Source organism: Barbus barbus (genome assembly GCF_936440315.1).
Source record: "Barbus barbus genome assembly, chromosome: 6".
NCBI classification, from domain to species: domain Eukaryota; kingdom Metazoa; phylum Chordata; class Actinopteri; order Cypriniformes; family Cyprinidae; genus Barbus; species Barbus barbus.
Genome location: NC_136734.1, coordinates 25,730,369 through 25,754,961, shown reverse-complemented (window position 1 = coordinate 25,754,961; position 24,593 = coordinate 25,730,369). Strand labels below are relative to the sequence as shown.

At 43.4% G+C, this 24,593-nt stretch overlaps 1 protein-coding gene across 1 annotated transcript in view; it reads left to right on the top strand.

Moving 5' to 3' along the window:
• The window catches only part of LOC306870749 (extracellular matrix organizing protein FRAS1-like), a gene marked incomplete at its 5' end in the record, with an annotated part of 124,404 nt that overhangs the window by 64,864 nt on the left and 34,947 nt on the right, over window positions 1-24,593 (top strand). The window contains 12 exons of the mRNA XM_079418171.1: window positions 774-920; window positions 4,495-4,641; window positions 7,191-7,331; window positions 8,324-8,464; window positions 8,632-8,772; window positions 8,901-9,171; window positions 15,591-15,675; window positions 16,926-17,246; window positions 20,382-20,541; window positions 20,673-20,848; window positions 21,948-22,064; window positions 23,592-23,706. Coding sequence (XP_079274297.1) covers window positions 774-920; window positions 4,495-4,641; window positions 7,191-7,331; window positions 8,324-8,464; window positions 8,632-8,772; window positions 8,901-9,171; window positions 15,591-15,675; window positions 16,926-17,246; window positions 20,382-20,541; window positions 20,673-20,848; window positions 21,948-22,064; window positions 23,592-23,706 — 1,962 coding nt within the window. The remainder of the gene's footprint in view (window positions 1-773; window positions 921-4,494; window positions 4,642-7,190; window positions 7,332-8,323; window positions 8,465-8,631; window positions 8,773-8,900; window positions 9,172-15,590; window positions 15,676-16,925; window positions 17,247-20,381; window positions 20,542-20,672; window positions 20,849-21,947; window positions 22,065-23,591; window positions 23,707-24,593) is intronic.

Genomic DNA, 24,593 nt, shown 5'->3' with positions numbered 1-24,593 from the left:
CAGTGGTTCAATCTGAATTTAATGAAGTGACGAGAACACATTTTCTGTGCAAAGAAAATAAAAATAACTTTATTTGACAATTCGTCTCCTCCTGCGACTCCGTAGCGTCACCGCAGCGCCATTTTGGAGAATATCCACTGGAAGCAAACTGCGTATGCTGTACTGTGTTACCCACACCACAAGGATATGCTGTTTTCGTTCAAATTAAAGCATAAATAAACATAGAAACTGTATCCTTGTGGTGCGACTGACACAGAACAGCGTACGCAGTTTGCATCCAGTGGATACTCTCCAAAATGGCACTACGACTTCGGAGACGAATTGTTGAATAAATTGTTGAATTGTTGAATCATTATTTTTGTTTTCTTTGCAAAGAAAAAGTGTTCTCATTGCTTCATTAAATTCAGATTGAACCACTGATGGCAGATGGACTATTTTGACAATGTCTTTCATACTTTTCTGGGCCTTGACAGTGTTATTTTCTTGGCAGTCAATGGGACAGTCACAAGCCTCCCGGTTTTATTCCAAAGTATCTTAAATTGTGTTCCGAAGATGAACAAAGCTTTTACAGGTTTGGGGGTAAGTGATTAATGATAAAATTTTCATTTTGCGTTGGACTAACCCTTTAACAATAATATAGTATTATATTAAGGTGTATCATATTTCCAAAATTGAGAAACATTTGACATAATTATCTTATTGTCATTATCATAATTCTTACCGTCTTAATTATCTGGTCATCATTCTTACTGTTCTATGCCTATGTTCTCCAGAATGTCACACTTCTTGTGAGGATTGCAGTGGGGATGGTCCTCACTCCTGTACTTCCTGTTTGGCCCCTGAGGTTCTGGCCCCATCAGGTCTCTGCAGCCCTCACTGTCCAACTGGATATTACGCTGATGAAAACAGGGTGTGCCAAAGTAAGTACACCTTTACTTAAAGGGGTCATGAACTGAGAATTCAAAATCCCCTTTTTCTTTTGACATATAAGAGGTCACTGTACTGTAAAAACATCCTGTAAGTTTCAAAATAGTGTTGTTAAACACCACCTCTGCAGAAGAAGATCAACGCCTGCTTCTACATCGTTGCCTTTTTAGCCCCGCCCACCAATTCACACATGTAGTGTAAATAACAAGAGGCAAACGCAGGCCTACGCAGAAATCAAATGTGCCAAGTTGTGGAAAAACACAGTCTTTGCATCACCTTCCTTCTGATCCCAACGTTAGGAAAGAGTGGATTAATTGTTTTTAATGAAGTGCCAGACTTCTTCAGTAAGAACACGGTCTTTTGTTCACGTTATTTTACCGTGGATTTGTTTACAAACAAGGCACAATTTGAAAGATTGAAACTAAAAGACAATGCTGTGCTGACTATATTGGATCCAACAGTAATGTCGCAAAACACAACTGTGAGTAACTGTTTTTATTACGTGGTCACTACTGCTCTGACTGTTATTACAGATCATTTGATATGTACTGAGTATTTATGCATTTTTAACCTAAATCACAGCAGTGTCCATCTGTGAAGGATGTAGGCTGTCAAACATTCACAACTGTTAGCCAATCATAGCAGTGGACATTTACTTCTGAGTCTACAATCTACCACGCCTATTCAAACAAAGTGTGTCACGTCCTGCTGGTGTGCCCTTATTGGCCACCAGATGTCACTGTGTGTTTGTTTGAGCACATGGCTTGTTGTTTGTGGTTTGTGCCATGTGCTCTCCTGTCTATTGTCTGACCCCGCCCTCCTTGTTATCTCATTATTGTTTCAGTGACTTCACCTGTGTCCTCCTCATTTGTCTCCCTATTTATTCTCCTGATGTCTGCAGTCCTGTGCTGTTTCGTTATTTCATGTTTGAGGGTTAGAGTTGTATGTGTGGGTATGTTTGCAGGTACAGCAGTTCTCTGTCTGCCTGTTTTTCCCCTTCGGGGTGGTTTTTGTTCATTTTTTGTTCTCTTATATTAAAAGACCCACTTTTCGCCAGCATTTGAGTCTTCGTCTCCCTCCACCCGTGACAGAACGAAACAGCCAATTAAAGACTCAGTGGCGATGGGAATCTTTTTATTCCCAGCTCCCGGACGACAGAGGAACCAGACCCCAGCCAGTGGGCCGCATCCCTGCCCGCAAGACAATCGTCCCTTTGGACGGTATGCTGAAGACCTCTTTTATGCAGGCCAGGGGCTAGGGATTGGAGAGAGCACCCTCATCCGCCTGTTTTTAGCGGGCCTGGACGAGCCTGTCAACTGGGAGGAGCTGGGGGAGCTAGATACGTGGTCCTATTGGGAGGTGGTCGACCACGTCATCTATTTGAAGGAGGTGGGACTGCGGGAGGGTGCCCCCCTCCCAGTCTGGGCTGTCCTTCCAGAACCTCCTCGGATCATGCAGGCCGCTTCCAGATTCTCGGATTCATTCTTTGGGCGTCCCGGGCTGAGACGCAGCGTGGAGGATCCTCTGCTGATGTCGGTGAGGGAGGCGGTGGCCGCTCACCGTCCACCCAAGGTGGCGGTGGCCGCTCACGATCTTCCCGAGGCGGCGGTGCCTGCTCGCTGTGTTCCCAAAGCGGCGGTGCCCATTCACAACGCTTCCGAGGCGGCGGTGCACGCTCACAAGGCTTCCGAGGCGGCGGTGCACGCTCACGATCCTCCCGAAGGGGCGGTGCACGCTCACGATCCTCCCGAAGGGGCGGTGCACGCTCACAAGGCTTCCGAGGCGGCTGTGCCCGCTCACGATCCTCCTGAAGGGGCGGTGTATGCTCACAAGGCTTCCGAGGCGGCGGTGCCCGCTCACGATCCTCCTGAAGGGGCGGTGCCCGCTCACAAGGCTTCCGAGGCGGCGGTGCCCGCTCACAAGGCTTCCGAGGCGGCGGTGCCCGCTCATGATCCTCCTGAAGGGGCGGTGCACGCTCATGATCCTCCTGCAGGGGAGGTGCACGCTCACAAGGCTTCCGAGGCGGCAGTGCACGCTCACAAGGCTTCCGAGGCGGCGGTGCCCGCTCACGATCCTCCTGAAGGGGTGGTGCACGCTCACAAGGCTTCCGAGGCGGCGGTGCACGCTCACAAGGCTTCCGAGGCGGCGGTGCCCGCTCACAATCCTCCTGAAGGAGCGGTGCCCGCTCACAAGGCTTCCGAGGCGGCGGTGCCCGCTCACGATCCTCCTGAAGGGGCGGTGCCCGCTCACAAGGCTTCCGAGGCGGCGGTGCCCGCTCACAAGGCTTCCGAGGCGGCGGTGCCCGCTCATGATCCTCCTGAAGGGGCGGTGCACGCTCACGATCCTCCTGAAGGGGTGGTGCACGCTCACAAGGCTTCCGAGGCGGCGGTGCACGCTCACAAGGCTTCCGAGGCGGCGGTGCCCGCTCACAATCCTCCTGAAGGGGCGGTGCCCGCTCACAAGGCTTCCGAGGCGGTGGTGCCCGCTCACGATCCTCCTGAAGGGGCGGTGTACGATCACAAGGCTTCCGAGGCGGCGGTGCCCGCTCATAATCCTCCTGAAGGGGCGGTGCCCGCTCACAAGGCTTCCGAGGCAGCGGTGTCCGCTCACAAGGCTTCCGAGGCGGCGGTGCCCGCTCACAAGGCTTCCGAGGCGGTGGTGCCCGCTCATGATCCTCCTGAAGGGGAGGTGCACGTTCACAAGGCTTCCGAGGTGGCGGTTCACGCTCACAAGGCTTCCGAGGCGGCGGTGCACGCTCACAAGGCTTCCGAGGCGGCGGTGCACGCTCACAAGGCTTCCGAGGCGGCGGTGCCCGCTCACAAGGCTTCCGAGGCGGCGGTGCCCGCTCATAATCCTCCTGAAGGGGAGGTGCACGCTCACAAGGCTTCCGAGGCGGCGGTTCACGCTCACAAGGCTTCCGAGGCGGCGGTGCACGCTCACAACGCTTCCGAGGCAGCGGCAGTGTCTGCTCACGATCCTCCTGCTCTGCCTGCCCCGCCTTGGCCTCCTGCTCTGCCGGGAACACCCTGGCACAGAGGTGTCTCCAGGCCCTCTGCCGCTACACGGGCCTGGCCCACCATCCTTCCCCCTGATCCACCTCTGGCCCACCTCCCTCCCAGACTTTTTTGATTTCAGATTTACTGTGGAGCATCTGGAATCTGCTCCTTAGAGAGGGGGTTGTGTCACGTCCTGCTGGTGTGCCCTTATTGGCCACCAGATGTCACTGTGTGTTTGTTTGAGCACATGGCTTGTTGTTTGTGGTTTGTGCCATGTGCTCTCCTGTCTATTGTCTGACCCCGCCCTCCTTGTTATCTCATTATTGTTTCAGTGACTTCACCTGTGTCCTCCTCGTTTGTCTCCCTATTTATTCTCCTGATGTCTGCATCAGGAGGATCAAAACAGGACAGAAAATAGCAAATTATTTCTAAATTATAATGTTTTGTGATGTAAATTTTTTTTATAACATTAAAAGTGGAACTTAGAGACCAGTACAAAGTTCATGACCCCTTTAACGTGCATCTGACTGTCTGATAAGTATTGATTGAATGATTATTGTGTGTGTTTCAGTGTGTGACACTCAGTGTCTGAGCTGTGAGATGGCGGGTGTGTGTACATCATGTAGAGATCCAGCTAAAGTGCTTCTGTTTGGGGAGTGTCAGTATGAGAGCTGTGCTCATCAGTATTACCTGAACACCACCACACGCACATGCAGAGGTGAGTCTCAGCCCGGTTACACTGTTAAACAGTGAATAATCTTCATTTAGACTACAAACTACCCCTCATTTCCTTCCTGTATTGTTAAACTACACTGTTTCTGTTTCAGTGATTATATGTTGTGTTTGTTGTATTTATTGCTTTTGTACTGCTCAGAAGCCAAGTTGTTTTTTTTTTTTGCTTCATAGACATTAAACATTCATCATATAAAGGCTGGAATTCAGTACACAGATCTCTCAGAAGTCATAGTGTATGATGGACCCAGTCTTTTTCTGGAATTCATCCAGACAGAGGATCAAACATGTTTGATATTTTGAGGCGATTTTAGAGCACATATTGTTTTCATTTGTCATGTGTCTTCTAGCAACAACGAGCATGTTTCATCTTGAGTTTGTTGTGTCCAGAATGACTTGAAAGTCTGGTAGTGATGCCCAGTTTTTCTCTGTAATCACATACAAAGTTGGCAAGTGTATGATACATGGTGTCCAGTCCATTATATCTAACTACATACTCACACAGAACAGCAAGGAAAAATAGGATGTATCCGTTTTTTTGTGATTAAGGTCAAATATATTTCATAGAAGATTACTGTAGAGACGCTAGCAAGAGTAATTGCAGAGGAGATTGTTTTTTGTTAATAATTGTGAGTGTGTTCAGATCTTAAAATGTGGTTTGGGATTTGGATGTTGAACTTATACCACATACCGTGAGACCTTTCTTTCATTTTGATGGGATTTGCAGAGGAGATCAAAAGGAGTTACTGTAGAGATTAGTTTTTGTCCCTTGAGTATTTGGATGTTTGTGTGTGATCTCGAGTGATGCGGAAAGAAAGAAAGTAATAGTGGCCATATGAATGCTTTATAGGTATGTAAAGCCGTTTACCCCTGCAGTACAGTGAATGAAGGTTACCTTGACAATATTTGGAGGGAACACTTTAATAATGCAACACATCATTTGTCTCTTTATGGATGGGTAATGTGAAAGAAGGACACAGTTTAAATGTCATACGGACAAATGAGCTGCTTTTATGGACATCACCGAGCTCTGAATTGGATGTAGTGTTAAATGAAGTTAGAACTGTTCTTTTCAGTTAAATGTTTCAAATATATTGGGAGGATGGTTTTGGTGAATGGGGGAGAGATGATGAGGTTATACAGATAGAGCACAGAAAGAGCGTGATGGGGCTTTTTAATGAGCTAAGCTGATTTAGAGAGCGGAGGTCTGCTGGTGAGTTATCAAATGGTCAGCTAGCGCTCTCTTTAAAAGATGATTTGAGAACTGAAACATTGTCTCTCTTTCTCATTTTAAGTCAAGCGGCGTATTGAAATCCCTCATATTTCTTTTTTGTACAGACACTATTCAAGCTTGGTTTTTCAGGTAATTTCAGCCTTAGGTGCAGTCTATTTTTGGTTTTCATAAATGTCATAGTTTAACATGTTTAACATTAGGCTAAATTTAAATAAAATGTCCCTTGTAAATTGTATTGTTGTGTTAATGGTTTTCCAACCATGCTAAAATCAACAGTAAAGTAACAGCTATAAAATTCTGATTAATTATAAATAATTTTATAAAAAGAAAGGTCCATTAAAAAGAATGGTGCATTCTGATTAAATGAGCTGTGGTGTAGTGATTTTTAAATGGCACTTTCTATGTTAATTAAATATTAAGTTACTGCCTTGCCAACTGTAAACATCTTTTAGTTAGACTAATGAACTATGTTACTTGGTGGACAAACTGCTTATTCATTATACATAATAAATGTAACTATTTAATGTTCATTGATATCTTTTGTATAATGATAATGGAAATTCATCCTGTCTATTTTCTCAATGCATCTTATTGATCATAATAATGTATATGTGTTATTTTTAAAGCAAAATTTGACCTTATAACTTTTAATCAAAATATTATTCCAGTGAAATGAAATGCATCTCTCTGTTGACAAATGCCGGATTCTCCAATCCACTTAAACCCGCCTGTTCCTTATAATTGACTGCTAGCTCATATTTAGATCTGCCTTCATCCAGTCAGTAACTTACAGATTTTTTTTTACACTTTTTTTCTTATTTTAATAATCTCGTTCACTCAGATGTACATACGTCACAATGCGGAAGAAAAGAACTGTCACTACTTGCGCTACAATAACAAAGGTGTAGGGTAATTAAGCACTTCACTTTGTATTGAACACTCTTTACTTACAGAATAATCACTATAATGCACAGCCTCTAGTGGGGTATTGCTTTATTAATTGATATTTCTAAAAAGTCCTCCATTCCTGCATTAATGCCAACAATAATGTTGTTGGAATTTACATAATGAATGATTATTACAAGTGATTTGTCTTTATCATGCATTGTCTTGAAAGCGCTGGTATTTTCTTCAACACATGCAAATCTAGTTTCTTTCATGCTCTCTTATCACTATCTTGTGGCCTTTTTTCTTTTTTCATTTGCTCTTATTTTACTCTCTTCCTCAGTCACACCCCAATTTATCATAGTTTCGTTCTATATCCCTCCCACTCACTCTCTCTTTCGCTCTGTTTCTCTCAGAGTGCGACTGGAGCTGTAACGCGTGCCGCGGACCACTGCGTAGTGACTGTCTGCAGTGCATGGAGGGATACGTCCTGCAGGATGGCATTTGTGTGCCAGGATGCTCACTGGGATTCTACCAGGATGCTGAGATATGTCTGAGTCAGTCATCAACAAAAATAACAACCTTCATTATGAGTCCAACCGATCAATTTTCCAGCTCAATAAACTTTGACATTTCAATCTCTCAGTCAGTTGTCACAGTCGGGGAGGGAGGCAGGCCCTCTAATGTCTGCTGTATAGTGCCAACATCAGTCGCTGTGCTATAGCCAAGGTTTAATGGCACTTTAATGGATTGATTTTAAATGAGACTGAAAGATAAGTCTATCAGCAATGTTGTAGTTATGGACTGCATTGAAGAAGCTCCTGACTCTTACTTAAAATTCACTTTCTTCAGTCTTAGATATCAATAGGTCAAAAACAAGAGGGCCCTGCGCCTTCGTGGCTTGGGCCCTAATAAGTGAATTTTAATTATTATCCAGTTATTGTAGCATGTAGTATTTAACTCGGAGATACTAAAGCAGTTTAGCAGAATGCAAGAGGAAACTAAATTTATTTAAAATGCATTATATTTTAATCAGTTTTAAATCATATAAATGCATTATATTAGTGATATTAGTAATAATGTAATACATTTTGCATTATAAATGTAAAAGTCTGGGGTCAGCAAGATTTATTTAATAAATATACTTTTATTCAGCAAGGACTTACTAAATTGATTAAAAGTGACAGTAAAGACATTCATAACGTTACAAAAGATTTCTACTCCAAATAAATGCTGTTCTTATGAACTTTCTATTCAAGGAATTGGGAAAAAATGTACAGTATTAGTTTCCAACAAATATTAAGCAGCACAGCTGTTTATAACATGGTTATTAATAAGAAATGTTTATTTAGCAGCAAATCATTAGAATCATTTCTGAAGCATCATGTGACACTGAAGTCACTAAATCTTCCCAACCCCAAACTTTTTAAACAGTGAATTATAAAAAAAAAATCAGTATGTAAAGATAGACGACAAACTTGGATGTCATTGAATATGAATCAAATTTCATGTTTTCAGCCTTTCTCTCTATTATTCTTTCAATGAACAGGCTGTGATGAACACTGTGAGCTGTGCCAGGTCCATGGCCGATGCCAACGCTGCCAGCTGCCATATGCCGTATTGAAGGGGCAGTGTGTGCTGGAATGCGGCAAGCACTACTTTCTAGATGCCTCGACCCGTCAGTGCATCGGTGAGTGCTGTAAATCTGGTCCGGGAGAATGATCGTGACTGCCTAGATTGCCCATTTTGGTTTGTTTACAAGCCTGCTAATTTTAGAGGCTCTCAGTATGGTGTGACGCAGTTCCCTCTCGTGTCCTACCTGAATCTGATGACAGATTGTCTGCTATTATTTCCCAGCATGCTCAGCTGGTTGCTTGGAGTGTGTAAGGGCAGGTGAGTGCCACGTCTGTGCTGAGAACTCCTTCCTGAAGGGTGGCCAGTGCATCCTGGACTGTGGTCACGGATACTATGCTGACGCAAAAACAAGAGCCTGCCTTGGTAACCTGACTTCACATATTTGATAGAAATGAATGCTTTTATGGCCAGAATTGTGGAAAATTCTGTCATTTCTTATACTGTTAAGACTGTAGGAGTGTTTGAACATCGTATCCGTTTTGTTTCTACAGCAAACAGCCGCGCTCCATCTCTTTACATCAATGGCTCGCTGTTGGTTCCTATTGGTGGAGTTAAGCCTCTGGATCCGGCACTCCTGTCAATCAAGGATGCTGATAGCCAATCAGAGAGCATGTTGCTCCAGCTCCTTCAGCCACCCAGTAACGGGCATCTTGTGGTCCTGGAGAATGATGTAGAGAGAGCACTGAGCAGGGACGACACATTCACCTTTACTCAGCTCAAACATAGGGCTGTGCGCTTCATTCACGACAAAGAGCAGTCCAAGTGAGTTATGTGTGTAACCTGGAGTGATGGAATAAATCCAGGGTTATTTCCTCAGGAAATGTATTTTACGCTCAGAAGTCATTAAAAGCATAATGATTCAAAAGTAGACTAAGCGATATGTCCTCGATCACCGATAGCATTACAATGTATTACTCTCATTAACACCATTACAGTGCATTCATGCTGTCTGAGAGTGAGTGAAGTATAGTCTTCAGTATATATGAACTAGATGATATATGGAAGTGTACACTCATTCATTACATACTGTTTGCTCACTATTTATAGTTCATGTTAAACATTTCATTCCTCATCTCCTGAAATGTCACTTTAGGTGGCGTCTCTGTTCCTCATTTCCTTTGAGATATGGCCCATTTCTGCTTAGACAGACAGATTTTGGATATTCAGATGCCGTACAGGAGTTGTCACAATCACTGAGGCGGAAGCAAAGATGCAGGTGAGTAATATTTAATTCAGGGTCAGACCACACAAGAACAATACAAACAACAGTCTCTCGGATGGGATGATGGCGCAGGGACCAGATGAACAGCGTGCTGATGAAGAGTGTCGAGGGAGAATCCAGTGCAGGTGATGATCCAGGTGAGACAAATACTCCAGACACACTCGGACACGAACAGGACGACGAAGGTACAAGAAGAGATACTGACTGGGAACACATCCAACACATCCAGGTACATCCAACGATCTGACAAGGGAGAGAAGTATTCAGTGAGGTTTTATAGCTGAGTGAATTGGCAGCAGCTGGTGCGGGAAATTGAGATCAGCTGGCACGCTGATCACGGAGCAAGGGACACGCCCACTCACACACAATACACAGACACAGACAAAGATACATGAGACATGAAGGAGGCAGTAGATTAATATACCGTGACAGTACCCTCCCCCCTAGGAACGCCTCCTGGCGTCCCCAGACTCCCTTACCTGTCGATTGTAATCATCGATAAGGGAGTGATCCAGAATGTCTCTAGCAGGCACCCAACTTCTCTCCTCCGGACCGTAACCTTCCCAGTCCACCAAGTACTGGAATCCGCGTCCCCTCCGCCTAGAGTCCAGAATACGATCGACCGAATAAGCAGGTTCCCCTTCTACGAGTCGCGGCGGTGGGGGAACCGGGGCTGGCGGATTAATGCGGGAATAAAACACGGGTTTAATTTTGGACACATGGAAGACGGGATGAATTCTCCTGTACACTGGAGGGAGATTGAGGCGAACTGCCACCGGACTAATGATTTTAGTGACAGCAAACGGGCCAATGAATTTGGGAGCAAGTTTATTAGAAACGGAGCGGAGAGGAATGTTCTTGGTAGAAAGCCACACTTTGGAACCGACGACGTATACGGGAGGTCTAGACCGGTGGCGATCGGCCTTGGCCTTGGTGCGCGCTCCCACTTGGAGTAGAGTCTCGCGGGCTCTAGTCCAAGTGCGATGACACCTCTGGACAAAGGCGTGAGCGGAGGGGACCGCGACCTCGGATTCCAGACTAGGAAAAATTGGTGGCTGGTAACCTATACTACCTTCAAACGGAGATAGGCCCGTAGATGACACTGGCAACGAATTGTGGGCGTACTCCACCATAGACAGTTGCTGGCTCCATGAGGAAGGATTTTTGGAGACCAGACATCGCAACGTTCTCTCCAAATCCTGGTTGGCTCTCTCAGTTTGACCATTGCTCTGGGGGTGAAACCCTGAGGACAGACTAACAGTAGCACCCAGCAATTTACAAAACTCTCGCCAAAATTTGGACACAAATTGGGGACCTCTGTCGGAAACCACGTCCGTCGGGAGGCCATGTAACCGAAAGACGTGGTCAACGACTGTTACCGCTGTCTCCTTGGCTGAGGGTAATTTGGGCAAGGGAATGAAGTGGGCCGCCTTCGAGAATCGGTCCACCACGGTCAAAACTACCGTGTTACCCTGAGAGGGTGGGAGGGCGGTGACAAAATCTAGAGCGATATGGGACCAGGGTCTCGAAGGGACCGGCAGCGGTTGAAGGAGCCCATCTGGGGGTCTATTGGAAGTCTTACCAGTGGCACAAACTGAGCAAGCCAAAACAAAACTGTGAACATCGCGAGCCATAAGTGGCCACCAAAATCGTTGCTTGACTAAAGATGTAGTGCGACTGACTCCTGGATGACAAGCCACACTGGAACAATGACCCCACTGAATAACGTCGGACCGTAATCCCTCTGGCACAAATAACCGGTTCGGTGGGCAACCGACCGGAGGCGTTACCCCTTGCAAGGCCGTCTTGACCTTCGATTCGACCTCCCATGTGAGTGCGGAGATGATAAGGGTCTCCGGAAAAATACACTCGGGAGTAGACGGGCGATCGGAACGATCAAAAATGCGTGATAAAGAATCGGGCTTGATGTTCTTGGAGCCCGGGCGGTACGAGAGAGTGAAGTCAAAACGTCCGAAAAAAAGTGCCCACCGAGCCTGCCTAGAGTTCAATCTTTTGGCAGTTTTAATGTATTCTAAATTCTTGTGATCGGTCCATACGATGAAAGGTACCCCCGACCCTTCCAACCAGTGGCGCCATTCTTCCAATGCTAGCTTGACTGCCAACAACTCTCTGTTACCAATGTCATAATTACTCTCGGCAGGGGACAAACGGTGGGACAAAAACGCGCATGGATGCATTCTGTCGTCTGCCGGAGCGCGCTGGGATAGCACTGCACCTACCCCCACCTCTGACGCATCGACCTCCACCACGAACTGACGTGATGGATCAGGGGTAATTAAGATGGGGGCTGAAACAAAGCGGTCCTTCAGTTTGGCAAATGCAGCCTCAGCTGCGTTTGACCACCTGAACGTAGTTCTGGGGGAGGTCAAGGCGGTCAGAGGAGAGGCTAGTTGGCTGAAATTGCGAATAAACCGCCGGTAAAAATTGGCGAACCCCAGAAACCTCTGCAGGGCCTTGCGGGAGTCTGGGCTTGGCCAATCCACCACAGCCTTAACCTTGTCAGGATCCATGCGCACTCCCTCAGACGACACAATGTACCCTAGGAAAGGAACAGACTGTGCATGAAAAGCGCATTTCTCCGCCTTGACAAAAAGCCCATTCTCTAACAGCCTCTGAAGCACTCGTCGAACGTGCTGCACGTGCTCCTGGAGAGAAGATGAAAAAATCAATATGTCATCCAGGTAAACATATATGAATTGATCGACCATATCTCGCAGCACGTCGTTGACGAGTGCCTGGAAGACTGCCGGGGAGTTGGACAGCCCGAAGGGCATGACCAAGTATTCAAAGTGCCCCCTGGGGGTGTTAAAAGCAGTCTTCCATTCGTCCCCCCTCCTGATGCGGACCAAATGATAAGCGTTCCGTAAGTCCAATTTAGTGAAGATCGACGCTCCCTGCAACCTCTCGAAAGCTGAAGACATCAGCGGCAAAGGATAGGTATTCTTTACCGTGATGCTGTTCAACCCTCGGTAGTCAATGCAAGGTCGCAGTGATCCGTCCTTCTTCCCCACAAAAAAGAACCCCGCCCCCGCGGGAGAAGAGGAGGGCCGGATGAACCCCGCTGCTAGAGAATCAGAAATATATTTCTCCATAACCTCTCTCTCTGGAACAGAAAGTGAATATAATTTGCCCTTAGGCGGAGACGTACCTGGCAATAACTCTATGGCACAGTCATAGGGACGATGTGGAGGGAGAGAAGCAGCACGAGACTTACTGAACACCTCCTTCAGGTCTAGATACTCCGTGGGCACGTTAGACAAATCCCCTGCCTCCTCCTGCAAGGTGGAAACAGAAACAGACGGACAAGCAGACACAAGACAAGACTCATGACATTTAGTGCTCCATTCCGATACAGATTGCTGCTGCCAATCTATCCTGGGGTTGTGCTTGGTAAGCCAGGGGTGTCCTAAAACAATGGGTGCCAGGGGGGAGTCCAGAATGTAGAATGAAATGATTTCAGTGTGATTGCCAGATACAATGAGTGTGATGGGTCCAGTGGTGAAGGAAATGGTAGGCAAGGTTTGGCCATTGAGGGCGTGGACTGAGATGGTATGAGTGAGGGGTAGGAGGGGAACCTGAATCCGGAGTGCAAATTTGTAGTCCATAAAATTACCCTCTGCCCCAGAGTCCAATAGTGCTTGACCGTCGTGAGTGTGTGCTGTCCATCTTAGCCTTACCGGGAGGAGTGTAGATGTAAATGAGGTCTTTTCAGCGGAAATCCCACCCGACAGTAGCCTCAGATTCACTGCCGGGCTTGGCCTTTTACTGGGCAGTTGTATGCGAAATGTCCCGCCGTACCACAGTAAAGGCAAAGGCCCTGGGACCTCCGCCTCTCCTTCTCCTCCCGAGACAGCCGAGCTCGCCCGACCTGCATGGGCTCGGGATCGTAGACGGAGCTGACCGCGTCCCTGTCACTGGCTCTGGGTGTCGGCGTTTCCTCCGGAAATCGAGTAGGTAACCTCCGCCGTTCAACTCGTGAGAGTCGGGAGTCCACCCGAAGAGCCAGTTCGATCAGTCCATTCAGGGTGGTGGGTAAATCCAGAATGTAAATCTCCCTCTGGACGCGGTCAGCCAGCCCATGCAGGAACATATCCCACTGCGCCTCCTCGTTCCACTGACACTCTGCCGCCAAGGTCCGGAACTCGATGGAGTAATCCGCTACCGATCTCTCTCCTTGTCTAAGATCCGCGAGGATCCGGGCCGCCTCCTTTCCCGCGGCCGCGCGGTCAAAAACGTTCTTCATCTCGGCGGAGAGTGTCTGAAACGAGGTACAGCAAGGATCCTGGTTCTCCCACACCGCCGTTCCCCATAGGGCTGCTCTCCCAGTCAGAAGGGTGAGCACGAACGCCACCCTGCTCTGTGCGTTGGCGAAGGTCCTTGGCTGCAGAGCGAAATGCATGGAACAACGCGTAAGAAATGCTCTGCAATAGTTTGGCTCACCACTATACAATTCCGGAGCTGGTAGGCGGGGCTCTGGCTGGGAGACGCTCTCCGGTGGTATGAGGGGAGCTGGCGGTGTGGGCGGCGCAGCGGAAATTTGTAGATGTTGCATTTGCTGGGTGAGCTCGGACACCTGCGCCATAAGAGCATGAATTGCCAGCCCTGACTCCTTCATGCTCTTCTCCTGGGCATCCATCCGAGAGACGCTGGATCTGAGGAAGTCCTCCAACGATGAGGATGATCCGCCTGCTGCTTCCATTTCCTGGTCAGATCGTTCTGTCACAATCACTGAGGCGGAAGCAAAGATGCAGGTGAGTAATATTTAATTCAGGGTCAGACCACACAAGAACAATACAAACAACAGTCTCTCGGATGGGATGATGGCGCAGGGACCAGATGAACAGCGTGCTGATGAAGAGTGTCGAGGGAGAATCCAGTGCAGGTGATGATCCAGGTGAGACAAATACTCCAGACACACTCGGACACGAACAGGACGACGAAGGTACAAGAAGAGATACTGACTGGGAACACATCCAACACATCCAGGTACATCCAACGATCTGACAAGGGAGAGAAGTATTCAGTGAGGTTTTATAGCTGAGTGAATTGGCAGCAGCTGGTGCGGGAAATTGAGATCAGCTGGCACGCTGATCACGGAGCAAGGGACACGCCCACTCACACACAATACACAGACACAGACAAAGATACATGAGACATGAAGGAGGCAGTAGATTAATATACCGTGACAGGAGTAAAATGACCTTATATTAAGGCGAGAGGGTGTCAAGAGTGTGTGTTTTGGGGGATGGACTGAGTTTGAGCAGTGTGCACTAGTCATTAGCTTTAATTACCTCGGTGAAGTTGGTGAGGCATTTGACAGGATACACACACATACACACACACTCCACAGTGCTCATAAGCCACAGCATTTGTGATGACTGCTGACTGCTGACTTTCAGTTTTCTCTCAACTTTCTCACAGTTTATCTTCTTAATAGCTCCTCTCTCTTCCTTCTGCTCTGTGGTTTAATTAACAAGTGATCTGTGTGCCCTCACATTCTCGCTCCTATTTTATTCCTCATCTCTCTTTTTCCCAAATGTATCACTTTTTCAGTCTTAATCATTTCTCTTTAAAAGCCACTCAGTCTTTTTCTAATTTTGGTCTCTGCCTTTTGCTTCTCCGAGTCTTTTATTCATCGTGTCTTCGTCCACTTTACACACAGACACGCGTTTGTTTTTGTCACAATGTGAAATGAAAACTATTACTTCCCATCGACTTGTATAGTTTAGAGACTGAGCTAATAATTTTCATTAAGACATTATTTTCTGTGGTTATTTCAACAGTGTGCCATTATTTAATTTGTTTACCAAGCTGTTTTCTTTCAGCATAGCCCCACAATATATATGATTTCAGGTTTTTCAAAATGGAGGTAAACCCTGACTCGTTATTTATATCCTTGAATCTATTTACAGCAGTGTAATGTTGGCTTGTTTTGCAGAAGTGGGCAGTTCATGTTAAGGGCAGCAGATCCTCAGCTGTTCTCTCAGCCTCAGAGTGTTCCTGTGCAGGCGCTTTCCCAGCAGGTAGACACACACACACACACACAAACACATCTTGTTTAAGAACGCTGAGTAATAGAGCTTCATTCTGCAATTCCTTCATCAAAAATGTATGGTTTTCGAAAAGTTATTTTGCCTATGTAAAATTGGAACTTTCTGCCATATACTCATCTTTGTTTACACCCATAGTCCACATACTTAACATAGATTGACTGGCCATTATCCTCACTCTGAGGAGAGCATTGTAGCTCATACTGAGCCAGCATCTCTTCCCATTCTCTGCAGCATTTAGTTACACTTCATAGATACAGTCTCCAGAGAACTGCCTTTGTCTTGCTGTCTGACCTCCGCCAGCCCAATGAACATACACACACACACACACAGAAAGAGAGAGAGAAACCTGAGCTCCCGAACAGAAATCTAATGGATGTCATTGCAACAAATAACACCCAAAATACATTCCTGCCCCTCATGGGCTGATAACAGCAGCTCAAGACGTCGGAGCACTTCCTGCTGTTAAATGAGCAGGTATAGCTGAAATATAGAACCTGTATCTTAAAGCGAAGAGATAGAGAGGACATGAAATCTATTCCTACAAGAGAAAGAGAGTGAAAAAAAATGCAATAATCCCTCCCTGAGGGAAAAGATTGTCTTTTGAAAATAAACCGTTTACTCTTGTCTTCCCTGTGCAATGGTAAACAAAACTGGCCTGATTTTCTCCACAGCTCCGTGCAGCAGCAACCTAATGAATGTTCATTAGTGTGAATTGCTTTAAGCAAAAAGCATATTGTGCATGAAATGCTTTGGTGCTCATGTAGACAACACAAGTTTGAATCTGCCTGCAGCATTTGCCATCTCCATTCTTTGACTATTAGGCCAAAAAGAGAAGAATGAAGTCATGATTGATAAATTAAGGTTGGATTCTCAAAGAAATTTTATCCATTTGTGTCCATGTGAATTCCATTTGGACCTCAAATGAGTCAAAATTAGCTTTCCATTTCCCTCATTTTCACACATCTTGTTTTTCATTTGAGCTACAGTAGTCAAGCACTGATGGGATTCTCACCTCTGCATGTCTTAATTTACTAAATAAAAATGGAAAATACTGTATGTAGATGCAAAGGAATACAGAATAAGGACATTGGGGCTCAAATGTTAAATCATTAAATATTAAATATTTTTCTTAGAATATTTTCTCTTTCCTCAAACCGGTTTCATTGAAACTTGTTTATTGGTGAATCTTAATGTTTGTTTGTTTTCTACCCCTTTCACAGCCACCCACTGTGATCACCAACCAAATTCTGTACATTAACTCTGGTGAGACAGCCGTCATCAGCAGAACTATTCTTCACATCAGTGACCTTGATAATCCACAAGACGTTTTCATCACGGTTATGGATCCGCCTCAACATGGCCACCTGACACACGTGCATGGTGATGTGCAGGTAACCCATTTCAAACTGGAAGTCCTGGATCGTGAGCAGCTGCAGTATGTACATGACGGTTCAGAAGGAGACCGGGACAGACTTCTGCTGCAGGTCAATGATGGGCACAGCTACCAGAACATCCTGTTTCACATCAGCATTGAGCAAAAGGTACAGACATGACAGGTTTCACTCTGGAAAAAGTTTTGCTAAGTGACAGTTCATATTTAATCATCCTAAATGTGCTGTTTTTGAACTTACAACTATATACTAGTTACCTTATCATTATTTATAGGCCTATCAATGTGTCATGTACTTTCATGTTAGAGTAAAAAATATTAAGTGGCAAAAAAGCAGGTCATCAGCTCTTCTGAATTTTGGACTTAGATCAAGGATTTTTGGCTAATTATGGATTCCTGCACTCCACGTGATACTGAAACACCTTGATGATTGAGCCGTAGGCTACTGCTAAATTATTTATTGTTTTATGTGTTATTTATGCTCACTATCGTGATGAAATCACTCAAAAAGAGTACAGTGAAAAATATGTAACCACTTATTAGACCTAGATATATTTTGAATAATTAGCTAACAGGGATAATATAAAAGCCAGTTATTTGATTTTGGAAACAAAATGTTGCAAGATTAATACTAATACTAATATTAATATTAATAAGTATAAATCGGTCTTTACATGCTTTCAGCCTGAGATGCAGAGATAGGCCCCAGCATCAGGCACCCACATGGTTATTTATACATAAAATTATATAGCTTCAGTTATAATTTTAGAAGGGAATATTTTGGGGTTGAAACCCCCTCATTAAAGGGTTTTAAGCTAGAAACAGCTCAAATTCGGTTACAGATTACCACTTTTACAGTGCGCTGTTGGGGTTTGTTTCCTTCACAGGATCATATTTATACCTTAAGGTACTAATATGTACCCGGTAGATATGGTACAAATATGATAAGTACCCCTACAAAACAAATTTGCACGTTTTCTTTTTCACAGTGCAGGTACATTGAGACACAATGGATAGATTCTGTGATATAGACTGCAGTGCATGAAGTGTTTTTCATGACAGGGTGAACACCACTATCTCATACCTCTCTCCATTCATTCACACTTATACAATAATCACCACCCCATTTACACTTGAAATCACTGCTTTCTGACTATTTGACATGCCCTTAGCCTGCTGATGTCTAGCCAGATTGCAGCACTTTGTTTGCTTTTCAAGCTCTGTCCCCCCTTCCATACACCCTTATCCTTATCCACATATCTCTCTGTAGTGTCATCCGATTACACCTGCCTTGTTCTCTGCTGCAGCCTGTTATCTACCATCCTAAGCGGCTTTTGACTAATGGAAGCCCTGTTTCGCAGTAAACGCTCTGTTTTCAGATCAATAGCACATTGTTTTTATTGTTTTATTGGGATCGCAGTACGTTGTATTGGGCAGAAATGCATAAAGGCCACATCAAGGTCTATTGCGCTCACATAACTACCAGTGAGTGGAAAGGTCACGTTACATCTGCAACACAAGGCGATGAGAGCAGAAAGAGGTGAAGCTGAGTAGCCAACATGACGACTGTGGGTTAATGACTTGTTGGCTTTGGCTTTGGGAGCAAGGTCCCTGATCTCAAACAATCTTAAAAAATGGTTTCATATAGTAACATCGAATTCCGATTGAAGTTGGAAATGTTGCGTAAAATGAATGGATCAACCTGAGTACAGTAGGTTACACCAGAAAAAAAAACTTTTTCACTATATTAAATGCAGCAAAACTCTGAATTAAGTTGTGGGGCTCTTTAGAAAACAGACTATAGTTTTGACCTAAGAGTGAACTCTTCCGTGAACACCTCGCTTTATAAATCCATCCCGCTCTCAGAGAGGTGATCAGGATCAGCAGGAAGGTGGTGGAAGGGTGCCAAGGTGTTTCCTCTGTGAATTGGAGCTTTCATCTCCCCACGTCCTTGAAGGTCTTTGATTATCTGTGAAGCAGATGATCTTATTCACTACAATGAGCTCCTCAGCCAGCGTAGGGATGTTCAGAGCCCTGTTAGGATCTAAAGATTCCTGGCATAGCAATAGCTGAGTATGTATGATTAACATGTGTCTTTGTGATCTTCTTGTGGCATTGATGTTTCTCAATGTAAAATGCAAGAAAGGCATCTTCTTGTGGTTTTATAATGATTAAACCACTGCAAATACTTCATCCTAATGGTAAAGTTTGAAAGTTAGTACATTCTTTTTAGAAATTAATACTTTTACTTAGAAATCGGTAGGCTAACACTTTAATTTAAGGACCAATTCTCTCTATTAAGTAGTTGCTTATTAGCATGCATATTACTAGCATTTTGGCTGTATATTACTTATAAAACCCATATGTGACCCTGGACCACAAAACCAGTCTTAAGTCGCTGGGGTATATTTGTAGCAACAGCCAAAAATACATTGTATGGGTCAAAATTATCTATTTTTCTTTTATGCCAAAAAATCATTAGGATATTAAGTAAAGATCATGTTCCATGAAGATATTTTGTAAATTTACTACCGTAAATATATAAAAATGAAATTTTTGATTAGTAATATGCATTGCTAAGAACGTCATTTGGACAACTTTAAAGGCAATTTTCTCAGTATTTAGATTTTTTGGCACCCTCAGATTCCAGATTTTCAAATAGTTGTATCTCGGCCAAATATTGTCCGATCCTAACAAACCATACTGTACATCAATGGAAAGCTTATTCAGCTTTCAGATGTTGTATAAATCTCTGGTTTTGTGGTCCAGGGTCACATATTAATGCCTTATTCTGCATGACATTAGTCCTACTCCATACTTAAACTTGACAACTACCTTACGATTAATAAGCAGCAAATTAGCAGTTTATTGAAGGAAAAGTCTTTGTTAATAGTGAATGTGTTACCTAGAAATCTTTTGTACCAATTTAATTTCAAACTGTATATCACAGTTTCCACAAAACTATTAATAAGCTGCTTTTAATATTATATTAAGAATTATTTCTTTATAGCAGCAAATCATCATATTCAAATGATTTCTAAAGACCGTGACAAAGACTTTTACATTTTAAAAAATATTAAAATAGAAAACAGTTGTTTGGATTAATAATAATTTTTTCATCAAGCAAATGCATCCTTGGTGAGAGGAAGGGACAACTAAAAAATCTTACCAACCCCAAACCTTTGAATTGTAGAGTATAACCTTAACTTTATTATAAGGTACAAGCAGTTATAGTTTGAAATAAACATGCCATTAATCCTAAAGGTGCATTATGGTTTCCCTGTAGGTTGGCTTGACTCCTCACCTGCGTTCAGTGCCCAAGACCTGGGTGAGGGAGGGAGGAATGGTACAGCTGTCTAAGAAGTGCCTCAATGCTCAATTCCAGGGAACCAGTGACTCTGAAATCCTGTACACCATTCATTCTGAGAGTGGACAGCCCAAATACGGTATCCTCATCATCTGTCTCCAGCATTCTTTACTCAATGTCTGTATTTCTTTCTAAACTCAATTCAGTGCCATAAACGTAAAAAGGTCAAATGCTTCTTTCTAAAGGTATCTTGTATATTTTTGTGTCTAGGAGAGATTGTGCTGGTGTCTATGTCCGCTGATGGTCCTATGGAGGCATGGCAGTCCTTCTCAGATAGTCAGGATACCACACCAACCAGCTCATTTACACAGCAAGATGTTAATGAAGGAACTGTCTGGTACAGACACTATGGATCCGGGACACAGAGGGAAACTTTTCAGTTTCAGGTGAGACACACACACACTGTGAGGCAAATACTGTCATGTTGACTGGATGGTTAGAAATAATTCTCCATTTCATTAGGGTGTTTTTTGTTGATTGGCCCACTTAAAACAAATCAACATTACCTTTCATCAAACACACATCCAGCAGTCACTGTTAAACTCTTTTCTATTCTCAAAGCACCAGACAAAAGTTTGAGGTTAATACAATTTGTCAAAATAATTATTGCAATAAATTGAAATAATATTTCATAGTTTTGCTGTATTTTTGATCAAATGAATGCACAAAATTTCTTTAAAAAACAGGATAAAAAATCCTCCCAACCCCAGACTTTTGAACAGAACTTTTCTTTCTCTCTCTCACACACACACACACAACATCAGATTTTTAGATCAGCGTATCTACTGTTACAAGTGATGCACGAAGCAAACACAGACCTCTTAGAGAGATAAACACATTGTTCCTCTCTCGCGCTATTGGACTATTTGCTCCATTTTACTTCAACTCTGTTTCACACTCTTAGGCCAATTTGTCCACCTGTCCTACTTCTCCTTCACCAACCTCACTGCATTACTTGGGTATAAATGATCTAATTTGTCTTCAAATCTAGTTTCAAATTAGTGTAAGCAGCAATAAAGGACATTTAATTCACCAGTTTAAACCCCTAATGACTCTTGACACAAGTTTTTGTCGTCCTCAAGAAAATTGCTTTCTCTTCTTGTTTGTTCTTTTCTCTTCTCGTCTTGCCTGAGGCTGCACCCTGCGCCACCGACTTTATTAAATAAGATTTGAGTTTTAATGGTTCAACACAGTTTAGTTTATATCCTCAGGGGTGTTTTTGTGACCGTGAAGTGCTTCAGCCTATTTGTTAGGTGTCTGCTCAAGAAATAAAGTTGATGACAGATTTAAATAAATACCTCAAAAATAATATATATATTGAGAGTGATTTTAGTTATGTAGTACATTAATGATTGCCAATTATTGTCTCAGAAATGTTTAAATCCGTTTTTGAGACGGATTATATTTTCTAGTGGGAACATGTGCGTGTACACGGAGGTTTTATAAACGTCTATTCATGCACGGGTGTGTGTGCTTTTTTGGCAGGTTTCAAGTGAGGTCTATCCAGAGACTCTGGGTGATACGCAGACCTTCACTATAGGAGTGATGCCTCAGACCCCCGGCCTGCCTCAGCTCTCGCCTGGAGCCGACCTGCAGATCACTGTAAGATTCAAACAGCAGGGCACGAAAAGACTGAATAATTGTGTCTTGTTAGATTTTAGTTAACAGTCAGGGTACTGAAGCTATTTTTTAATTGAAACTTCTTCTTATTCAAGTGTGTTTTGCTTTTCCTGTTAAAATACTTTCTCATTCCCCAGTTTAATGGTGAGAAATATAGGGTATGCATGACTATTTAAAGGGGTCATATGATGCGATTTCAAGTTTTCCTTTCTCTTTGGAGTGTTACAAGCTGATTGTGCATAGATAAGATCCCTGAAGTTGTAAAGACTAAAGTCTCAAAGCCAAAGAGATATACTTTATCAAAGTTAAGACTCTGCCACGCCCCCCTAAAACGGCTCATTCAAACACGCCCCCACATCTTGACGTCAAGATGTGGAAATATTTGCATAATGCAACCCAAATTCTTTTCACGTAAAGAAAGAAGGTGTGGTTTCAGTAACCGTGGTAGTGTTGATCAAGCCATGTCAGGGAGATGCTGTGTGTTTCTAGGTGAAAGCAAAAGCACTTTGTTTGGCCTTCCGAAAGTAGATGCATTTAGGAATCATTAAGATTACTTACAAAAGAACAGCAACGCATTTTATGGACGACATGAACCTAGGAGAGGAGGTAGGCTAATTCTGACTTTGCTATGAAAATCTGGCGCTTCTGAATCAGGAGGACTGTGTGTTTTGTTATTAGTTTAAGTATTTGCTATTGACTGTTTAAATGCGGAATTTTGCGCGTTGTGTGTGTGTGTGAGAGTCACAGCGCAGCGTCGTTTGAGTGTGTGTGTGCTTGCGTGTGAGAGAGGGAGAAACGGTCACACAATCGCAGCTTGTGTGCAAACACATACGAGCTTCATCACTGTGTTTGTCACGCGACTCTGTTCCCCTCTCGGGCTTGAACTGATAGTAAAACTAAGGACATTATTTACTGTCTTTCTTTACTATAGTTTTGAAAGCTGAAGCTCGCGATTATGGAAAGGGGCGTTACATTTCCGTCGCGACTTGTGGTGTTCGGCCAATCACAATGCACTGTGCCAGTTGGCCGATCCGAGCAGACTGCACTTGTCGGAAGGAGGGACTTTGTAGAAAACAAAGTGTTTGAGAGAGGCGGGGCATATATGTTGAATGTCAAAAAACATCAACATATTCTTTTAATACTTTTATTTTGCAAGGACACATACAATTTTTTACATTGTTACAAAATAATTATATTTTAAATAAATGCTATTCTAAAAAAAATTGCATGGTTTCCACAAAAAAAGACCGTAATAATGGTTGCTGAAATATTGGAAGGAAAAAATTACATAAATTACATTCTAAAAAATACAAAACACTTATTTTAAATTGTCATAATATTTTACAATATAGTTTTTTTTTAAATAAATGCAGCCTTGGTGAGCATAAGAGACTTCTTTATAAACATAAAAAAAAACACTTGACAGTCTGAGATCCATATGATCTCCAAACTTATTTGTCTTCATCAGTGTAAATGTTTTTGGCTGTGTGTGTGTGTGTGTGTGCGCAGGCACTGGAAGATCGCGTGACTGTGATATCTCCGTCTGCTCTCTCCTTCACTGACTCTGAGACGCCCAGCGACAAGCTTGTCTACAACATCACCAAAGTGCTTACCTCAGGCCACGGTAACTATACCTCCATTTTTGTCATAGGGGTGAGGAGTAGGACACTTAAGGGCATAATGGAAGCCTGATAGTTTTGTTTTGTTCTCCTTTTTGTACCATTAAATAGAGAGTAGAGGATTTCAAAGGTGAAACTTGCCGAGACTTTAATGGAAGGGTAGACATTTCACGTCTAAGATCATTATGAGAAACTTCATATGTGGTTGCTCAATGTCACAGATGTTTCATATCCTTTTGTGGATTAGACGTTTAATTTGGATTAAATAACAGTCATAGAATAGACTATAAAACCTTCTCGAACTATAGAAAAAAACAGATGTGGGTAGAGTACCCAAAAACTGTTCTTAAGTAAATGTAAAAGTACTTATAGAAATATTTACTCAAGTAAAAGTAATAGTTTTTTTTATCCAATACTTTTTTATTCTTACTAAGTAGTTGGATCATATACTATATCTATCTAGGCTATTTTTATTATATAGATAAAATTTATGTAATATGTGTGTGTGTGTGTGTGTGTGTACGCGTGTGTTCAGTACAGCCGTTCAAAAGATTTTTAATGTTTTTTAATGTAATTTATTTCAGTGATGCAAATCAGAATTTCATCAGCTTTTACGCCAGTCTTCAGTTTCTCATAATCCTTCAGAAATCATTCCAATATGTTGATTTATTATCAGTGCTGTTCTTTTTAGCTTTCTATTCATCAAAGAATATTGAACAAAATGTCACAGGTTCCAAAAAAATATTAAGCAGCAAAACTGTTTCCAGCACTGGTAATAAAAAAATATTTTAGAATGATTTCTGAAGGATCATATGACTCTGAAAACTGGATTAACAGCTGATGAAAATTCTGATTTGCATCACTGAATTAAATTATATTCTAAAGTATATTT